We start from the raw sequence: 8,947 nt of genomic DNA, 5'->3' as shown, positions 1-8,947 counted from the left end.
CCTTGCCTACTTTGAGGCCCCACACGCACACCAGGGCGCACTAGTGGGACGAGCGTTACGCGCCGTATATACGGTGTGCTGGCTTCCTCAAGCTTGTCCATGTTGTCAACTACGGTCTTCCGCCCCTTGACCCAGCACTACTTACTGCAGTTGTAGATAGGTGCGAGTGCCTTCTTTATACATAAACATTCTTATAACAAATTTGAGTCAACTAACAGTCATTCTATTCTTATAATAGGTGGAGGCCTGAGACCCACACGTTCCACCTACCTTGCGGCGAGATGATCTTAACCATGCAGGACGTGAAGGCTATCTTTGGCCTTCGGTTGGGAGGACTTCCAGTGACGGGTATAGTTGACAACGATCACTGGAGAGAGCTAGTGGCTCAGTTCACTGGCTTTCTTCCACCGGATGACGAGGTTTCAAAGAAAAATAAGTGAGCAATTCAAGCCTATTTAATACTTGCATTACTTTTCTGCAGCCATCGGGTCTTATTTTCTTTAGTGAATTTCAGGAAAAGTTCTGGAGTTTCGTCGTCCTGGATCACAGAGCGCTTTGATTACTTGGACCCACAGGCTAAAGAGGCTCAGATCGATAGGTTCGCTAGAGTGTGGCTCTGGTACTTTCTTGGTGCTTTCCTCTTCCTAGACGCCTCGGACAACACCATCAGCTGGATCTTCCTTGACATACTACGCCAGTCGTGGGAGAACATAGCGGCGTACAGTTGGGGCAGCGCAGTCCTGGCATGGACGTATCGACAGTTGTGCGTTGCCTGCCGTCGCACCTCAGGGTATGCGAACCTTGGGGTTTGCTCCTACCTACTCTAGGTTTGGTGTTGGGAATGATGGCCCATTGGGAGGCCCCTTAATACTGGTTTATCGGTAAGTACTTTGGTTCACTATATTCTTCAAGGCAGTTACATATGATTAAATTATTAATGGCTATTTCATTATCATGTTCAATGCAGCAATGGAACGGACAGGATACACTCCTTACAGCTCTATATATCTGGATGGAAGCAGAGTTAGTTAGAGGAAATGTGAGGCGCAAGGACAAGGAGTACACGGACGGTCTCGACGTCCTGACACAGCACCAGGTTACGCTCTCTTTACTATCATACATGTGTCTTGTTCGATGTACACTATATCACAACTTAACTCAATTATGAAATGTTCAGGTGCATTAGTGTCCTTGGGATGCTCCGGAGCTCAAGTACTATCTGAGTCCTGTCACTAGGGATGAGTCAAGCGAGTATTGCTACAACATCCCTCTTATTTTCTTCCACATGGTCGAGATTCACTTGCCCATCAGGGTCTGCAGATAGTTAGAAGAATGACAGGCTACCCACCACCACTTTACTCCACCAACCAAGAATTGCATGGGTGCGTTATCGATTAATAACAAAGCTACAATTCAGATGTGAGCGTGGTACAACTAACATAGTTTTGTTGTAGGTATGACCACAGGAAGAGGTATAAGACCAAGGATTGGCGTGTGACACACAACGCGCACATCGACTTATGGCAGAACAGGGAACAGCAACCGGTCCATGCGGGTCCCCCACACGACCAGCACACCTTCAACGAGTACCTGCGGTGGCTTCACAAGTCTACGATGACACATATCAAGCCCCCGTACACTGAGCAGGTGATTGACGAGGACTCAGAGGAAGATGTGATCGAAGATGTGTACGACGTTACCACTAGGGAGGACACACAGCTACAGAGAGCCCCGCTTCAAAGATACGTGGTAAGATACTTGAATGGTACAATTTGTTATCCATTTGGTATTAAGTATGTGTACTAAAACTGTCCAACCGTGTTTCTGTACCCAGGCGACACAATTGTCAAGGATGTCCAACGAAGCAGCGTTCCGGCTTCACGAGTCTAGAGGGCAGGGGTCAGGCGTTCTCGAGGCTTTTGTGGAGGTAAACATAAACTTGTCTGTTCTGAAAATGTTTCTTTAGTGTATATGCGTTTGGGAAATGCACTAACTTTAACATCTATTTATGCAAAAAGGTGAAGAAGAGCTGCAGGAAGCTAGCTCAGAAGCTGAGCTACATGGACACTTGGGTGGAACCACCACTCCCGGCGTGGTCAGGTGGCACGTCTTCAGCCTCTTTGAGGACACTAGCCGGATCTTCTCAGTCGGTGACAGGTGCCACTTCCGCAGTGCGTACACCACCACAACATAGCGCTGGGAAGGATCATGCAACCAAGGACGACGACGACGACGATGACCCCCTGGGCTTTCGCAGACAGCACGACCAGTGGGACGATTGGTCGTAGGACGAGATCAGCATGTCTCAGCTAGGTGGTGCCCCGCTTTGTACCCAAGGAGCCTCACATGTACTAACAAAGGTAGTTTCTTTAAATACGTAGGCTCCATGAACTAATGATCATTAAGAATATAAGTAATCGTGCATATCATATACTTGCAGGGTACGAGCCATACGCACCAGCAGTGCGACCACACCGATGTTGGCTACACTCCCAATGTGTTGCCAACAAATCCAAAGAGACAGGGGCGTCCGAGGGATCCTTACACTTCTGGGTCTTAGTTTGTTAGGTCGAACGAATATTGGCGTTTGAAACTTCCAGGCTTAGTTGGTTATGTTATGTCGAACTTATGTCAAACCAATGAAAATGTTATGTGGCAACTTGTTAACTTGCGCACGGACTCCATTTATTTGCTTCATATTCGTTTCAATGCATCGCGGCAGCACTGCCGACGAGATTAAGTAGCAACTAGTTCGAGAACCGGCAGTCCCGGCGTATCTCGACGCCGGTGGCCGACGTCTTGACCCTGATCCTCCCGAGCTTGGTCATCGCCGCCACGAAATCGCCGAAGAAGGCACCCTGGTTAGACGCGCAGTAGTAGACCGTGCTGCGCGACCCCATGTCGGACTAGAGCACCTGGTCGGAGCCTACCGACGAGGGGTCGAGGAAGCCGGGGTCCATGGTCCATGGTCGCGTCGCTGCCGATCCTCACCTACAACAGCCGATGTTCTGTCTGCGTCCAGGTCCTGCCGCGCCATGCTTCGTGGCGTGTCAGTGCCGCGCCAATATCTATGGCGCGGCAGACCCTGCCATGTCACCGGTCAGCGGCCTCGGTCTTTGCCACGTCACCCTCCTGCCACGCCACCATGCATGGCGCGGCATAGGCGTTTCGTCGCGCCATGACAATAGGCGCGAAGAAAAGTATTAGTTTTGAAAAAAAAAGTGTTAGATTTAAAATTAGTTTACAAAGTGTTAAAATTAAAAAAAATCGCAGTACTACTCTTAGGGCCTCCCTCTATTTTAGTCCCATTTTACAAGTGCGTCTCCGTGTTCGCCATTGGCGCAGAGCCGAGCTCGTGCGCACGGTTGAGCTTTACACCGACCACCTCGAGCCTTGATCCTAACCCTAGATCCCCGCCATGTGCGTCGGTCACCTCCTCACCGGATCCGACCGCTGCCATCGTGAGCTAGCCCGACGGAGCCGCCTGTAGCACTACCACGATCGCTCGAGATCGACGCGTACCGCGCAACCTACACAGGGCGACACGGGATGGAGAGGCGAACCAGCTGGTGTCCTCGTCGTCGGCGAGGTAGGGGCCGGTCAAGCTAGTGCCCTGCTCTGTCTTAGTGCATTGAATAGATGTACCTTGGTCTTTGTTCAACTGCCTTAATGATCTTTAGTCCCTTGAACCAAACAGGGTAGGGGACTAAAGTTTAGATCATGTTTTAGTCTCTAGTCCCTTAACCAAACAGACCCTTAATGGATCAAAAACAGACCGGTGGGGGTGGGGGGCAGCTCTGCAATAGGAGATGGATGTGTATGGATCGGAGCGTGCCGTAACTCGTAAGCAGAAGAGACTGTGCATCAGTGCATCACCCATAGTGTCCGTGGAGTGATTCTGGTCAGTATCTACCTTAGGAAGAACCGCGTTTTTTTTAAGAGAGTTTGGAAGAACCGGTTAGTATCCAATTTTCTCATGCAATTCAACTACGGTACCACAGCCCAAAGGCTCGAATAGCGAGGGCGCCCAAACATCTGGGCCGTCTTTACACCAGACCTGGGCGCGGCTGGGCCACAATCTGACCTCCGCATCACCGCGCCATGCTCACAAGTCACAACCACCAGAATGACAAACAGCAGCAGAATATGCGCGATTCACTTGGCCTCTGCCTTGCAGGCTCACTCTTTTCCAGAAGCTCTCTGCACGATCGATGGCAATCCTACTATGCTCCCAGCATCCTGCGACGGTTTCAGGGTTTGCAAAAGCACCTCCAATTTAAACATCAAGCCCAGCTGTTATTCTGTTGCAATGCACCAAATGTTCAACTTGTAACACCATATAGGTACAGTTTACTGTCTAGACGATTGTAAAAGCGGAACCCTCATGGAATCACACTAAAAACGACACCCGTACTATAGGCAGTATAGAGAATCTGAGAACCCATCCCGAATCATCTGAGGCAACTCAGGAGTTACTCGGTAGAGGGAATAAGGAACTTGAGGAAGGGTTCAGCCTTGGGAGCAATGGAACTCACGTCCTCAAATTTGGCCATTTCAAAGTCCTCGTACTGGAAGCCAGGGGCACAGGTGCAGCCAACAAGGGAGTAATGCAGCTCGGGGTCCCTCTTTCGAGATTTGACGAGAACGCTACCATCAGACGCGAACGACTCGACGTCTAGTGTGGGGAAGGAGCCAAACCAGATGTTCGGTGGCACGGTATACTGGGGGCGCTGGCCAGCCTCAAGGTGTGGGCCAATGACAGTAAGGTCAATGTGACCATCGTCGTGAAGCTCAAAGACCTATGACAAACACAGACTAGCAGTATTAGATCAAGCATGCCAACTAGTTGCCTAATTGATTTAGGCGTGGAATAGCAAGAAGGTAGCTCAATGATGTCGGTGAAATAAATGATGCTGACCGTGAGAGGCTCTCCCTTGTAGAAGTGCCAGGTTTCAGCACAGGGAATGCGGTGGAGACGTGAAACACTCCCTGCAGGAAGTAAGAAGTAGATTGCAGTGCTAACAGCACGGTCAACCTTGTCTGCAGCATACATTAAGGGGATATTAGAGGCATGTAAACCTATATCAGCTTGATATCATATTCATGTATGATCTAGTTTACCACTCATTCAATGTCTAACATTGCCCTCACAAATTCAAATTGGTGGTATGCGGAGAATAACTGGTCTCCATAGAAAAGATCCACCCAATCAGTAATACACTCAATAAATCATCAGCTACACTTTAAGACTGAATACTAGGATCGAGGGGACAGGCATCTTGGACAGACATTTCAATTTACCACAGGGGAAGACCAATCCTATTTGTTGTCTAAACTCTAAATAATGAAAGCTAGTATACATCTGAAATGGATGTGCACTAAAGCTCTTCATCCTTGACAGAGCAGAAACAGAGAAGAAATAAACAATTTACATACTGATGATGGAAAACATTCAGTATTCTTAAAATTTGCAGAGGGTTTCAGATGGTGGCTGTATCATCCTACTTTGGCTGATAGCCCTGATACAAACATCTCAATCACTGCATGTTCCATTAAGTCGTACAAGGAGCAGAGGAATGTGTATGTGACATGAAAACAAAAAGGTGCCCCTCCTAGTCTGTAGATCAAAGATAGCCACTATACCTAAGCAAGCATGTAAGGTCATAACCATGGACAGGGACCAAATTATTCAGCTTTTCACACTCCACGAATCATGATGAGAAAAAACAAAATTTATGCTGCCCATTTGAAACTTCGATTCCAAAGGGACTTATTCAGTCCAATCTTTGTCTGCAGACATTAATTTTAGAGGTATCCGACCTGTGTATACCCATGTTATGTGGAAATTTAAAGTACCCCATAGGGTCCATGTATTTCTACGGCTTTTATCTAATAATAGGCTCTTGAACAGAGATAATTTGACCATTAGAAGAAAACTGGATGATATGACTTGCCTGTTTTGTGCTGAGAATGAAACTATTAATAATCTATTTTTTAATTGTTGTGTGGCTAAGAGGATTTAGCATTACATTTCTGAGATAAGTGGTAAATACTAAACAGGCAGGAACTGACTTTGTGTCAGTAGCAAGGTTGTGGTTTATCAATCAGAAAATTCTCTGTTTCGAACAATGTTTGGTGTAGTGACTATGTGGGACCTATGGAAAGAGCGTAATCGGAGATTTTTTTAGAACAAGAGCCTTTCCGCGTTGCAGGTGGCTGAGAAGATGAAAGAGTGCCTAGTGCGGTACAGACGGGCGTTCCAAACCATGGGATAAAAGCTTCACTGTTTTTCAGGGTTATCACTTTGTTGGGCAAGGGTCCCCTTGTTGTGGCAGTTGCCCATATTTTTGTACATAAACTTTCTTCTTAATTAAAAGGCAGAGATCCTGTCATTATCATTCAAAAAAAGAAACTAAGAATTAACTAGTGCCCTTGCGTTCGACTATACCATCGAATCTAGAGCTGTTTGGCGTTCCAGTCCAGTTCCAACTTCCAAGGTTGTCAGGTTTAGTGGGAGACAAGTGGGAGAAGTGCTGATGAAGATTGCACGAATGATAAGATGGAGAACATAACGCAAAGAACAAGATTGCCCTCGGTATAATTTCTGGTCTGGTCGACAGAGCAAGGTCACAATTGGAACTTTGGAAGTAGCAGGCCCAAACTCAGCGATGACATGGGACTCCAAAGCCAAACTGTGACGAACTGACGATTGCAGGAGAAACAGGCAGTAGAACAAGGGGAGCTACACAAGCAGCAGAGGTGCATCAGTCTGATAGGGTGGCTTCACAGGTAGGCTTCAGTTCTACCGAATTCGCAGTTTGTAGAACCGCACTAATCAGTCAGAAAGCGGTCAAGTGGTATGAAATACGCGAGCGCAAGCCGAAGACGAGAGAAACCTCATCTCAATCCGGTCCGATCGCACACTAGCCTGTGCAATAATACCTCATGCCTCGAGAAATTGAAGTACAACAAACACTTCCCGAGCACAGTAACCAAACGATACGGGCGAATCGCGGATATACGTACAGTGGGGCGGGAGCTGGGAGGTAGTTAGCGTGACGGAGCCGTCGCGGAAGGTCTCGGCGTAGAAGCCGCCCTCCGGGTGCGGCTTCAGATCCAGCAGCGCCGCCACCTCCGTCGCTTTCATCTCCTCCGAGGCCATCTCCTCCGCCTCCTCGCGACCGCCTGCGACTTTCTTCGGCGACGGACCCTCACCCTAGATCCGGTCGACCGGCGCCGTGTCCTGCTCGCCGCGGACTTCTCGGACTTTCCGCGGAGGTTTGAATGATTGTCTCGTTGGGTTCCGAGCAGTGCAGCAAGTTCCGCTTCCGCCTGTGCGTGTTTAGCCCGGTTGGAACGTGGCGGGTGGCGGCTGGGGTGGTGAGTCCGGGAGTGGTTGGTGACTCGGCGGTGGCCGGTGGCGGCCAACATTTTCTTCCGCCGGTCAACTCGATTTGGTGTTGAAACTTGGAAATACTTTGCTCGATCGAGCAACTACAAAAGCATATATAATTTTTTTAATAAAAAAACATATATAATTTTGGATCTCTGAATCGGCATATATAGTAATATAGATAGTCAAAATTAGTACGCGACAGATTTTCTAGATCAAACTCTTTTTTTTATTTTTAAGTCGCTTTTAGGATGACCTTGTACGCGTCCTCTCGTATCTTTTTATGGGTGAGGTGCAATGACAAATGTGATAATCGATTGATAGTCACCGGAGGTGGGTGGAATTCAGCTGGGTGCCTATGGTGGAGAGGAGGCTTGGGAGAGATCCTGGAATGTATGGCTCTTGCAATGGCTTGTCAGGCTATGACCTATTAGAATGGATTATGACTAACAACTAGTCCTATTAATTTGTATAAATAGACTATTGAACTAACAACTAGTCTATGATCAGTGAACTAACAATTAGTTCGTCTGTTTGGATGCTTAGGGACCACAAATTAGTCATCTAGTTGTTAGTTCTATGGATCCAAACAGGGTCTTAATTCCTTTGCATTTACTGTATTATCTACATGCAGATTCATTTGTTGGTTTCATATAAGTTTTTCTACATCTCCCTATATCTGGTATTTCACGTGTATTTTCTCTATGCACTTTCACAGTTCCACCATAATTGACTCGATGGACGGGAGTGTTGTGCACTGGTGCACAAGAGGAGGAAAACGGAAGCGGCACGCACTACACAGGCAAGCATGCACTTTTACACCCATGGCAAGCAAAGGCCGCTCACTTGTTCTGGTGACCGAAAAACATGGGATAGCATGCTCTGTATTTTAAACATGCGGTTGCTGAGGCTCTTGGAGAAGATTTGTTTTTCTAGCGAGTGGGATACATCAGATCTTGGAGTTTCTCTTGTTACTGCACGTACACGAAATTAGGTTTATACCTAACTCCTATATTTCAGTTGGTGTTCACTGAAGATGTGCCAAGTCACTACCGAACGAGAGAATTCGCTGCTTATGGTTAGGGTTTAGATTTTTTTTTCTTTGAATTACACAACACATAGCCACAAATACATATATTTATTCCTATGAATATATTTCCTTCTAGCTCTTTCATTACATGCTTTTCAATTCTAGTGGCATATCCTAGTTTACTTCTTTGACACTAGAATTGTATAGGTTGCAAAACACTAGACAGTGGTACAATATTAGGGCCTCCTTTGGTATTAATCTTGTTGTTTTGGTCTTATAAATTCAAATTGCATGTTCACCGCCCCCCCCCCCCCCCCCACACACACACACACACTCTTCTAGCCATCCATATGGTCCTTACAACGGGTGAATTGATCTATTAAAATTTAAAGCAACAATCTTAGCCTATGCAAAGTTTAGTCCCCACAACAAAGTGACACCTAAGTAACATTACAAAGGCACACTAGGTAGTCCTTAGGGCTATCAAACTAAATAAGTTCTTAGCATGGTTCACACTAGCATTA

The 8,947-nt window shown here is 47.0% G+C and overlaps 1 protein-coding gene across 1 annotated transcript; it reads right to left on the bottom strand.

Annotated features, from left to right (window-relative positions):
* Positions 1-4,275: 4,275 nt before the first annotated feature.
* LOC136500843 (uncharacterized) lies at positions 4,276-7,383 on the bottom strand. The gene is made up of 3 exons (XM_066496297.1): positions 7,027-7,383; positions 4,919-5,040; positions 4,276-4,799 (listed from the first exon to the last, which is right to left on the bottom strand). Exons 1-3 carry the CDS (start codon positions 7,160-7,162, stop codon positions 4,473-4,475), a joined length of 585 nt encoding a protein of 194 aa, XP_066352394.1. The 5' UTR covers positions 7,163-7,383; the 3' UTR covers positions 4,276-4,472.
* Between the last annotated feature and the right edge of the window lie 1,564 nt (positions 7,384-8,947).

The sequence above is a fragment of the Miscanthus floridulus genome, chromosome 13 (genome assembly GCF_019320115.1).
Source record: "Miscanthus floridulus cultivar M001 chromosome 13, ASM1932011v1, whole genome shotgun sequence".
Lineage (NCBI taxonomy): Eukaryota > Viridiplantae > Streptophyta > Magnoliopsida > Poales > Poaceae > Miscanthus > Miscanthus floridulus.
Note: the sequence above shows the minus strand (reverse complement) of the source record. Positions and strands in the feature narration are given on the sequence as shown.

Bases quoted from the DNA above. Each gene is read 5' to 3' on its own strand.
- LOC136500843 (XM_066496297.1), bottom strand. From the start codon at position 7,162: ATGGCCTCGGAGGAGATGAAAGCGACGGAGGTGGCGGCGCTGCTGGAT. The intron at 5,041-7,026 runs GTACGTATATCC...TGTATGCTGCAG, and splicing joins CTCCCAGCTCCCGCCCCACT to ACAAGGTTGACCGTGCTGTT. The intron at 4,800-4,918 runs GTCAGCATCATT...TGTTTGTCATAG, and splicing joins ACAAGGGAGAGCCTCTCACG to GTCTTTGAGCTTCACGACGA.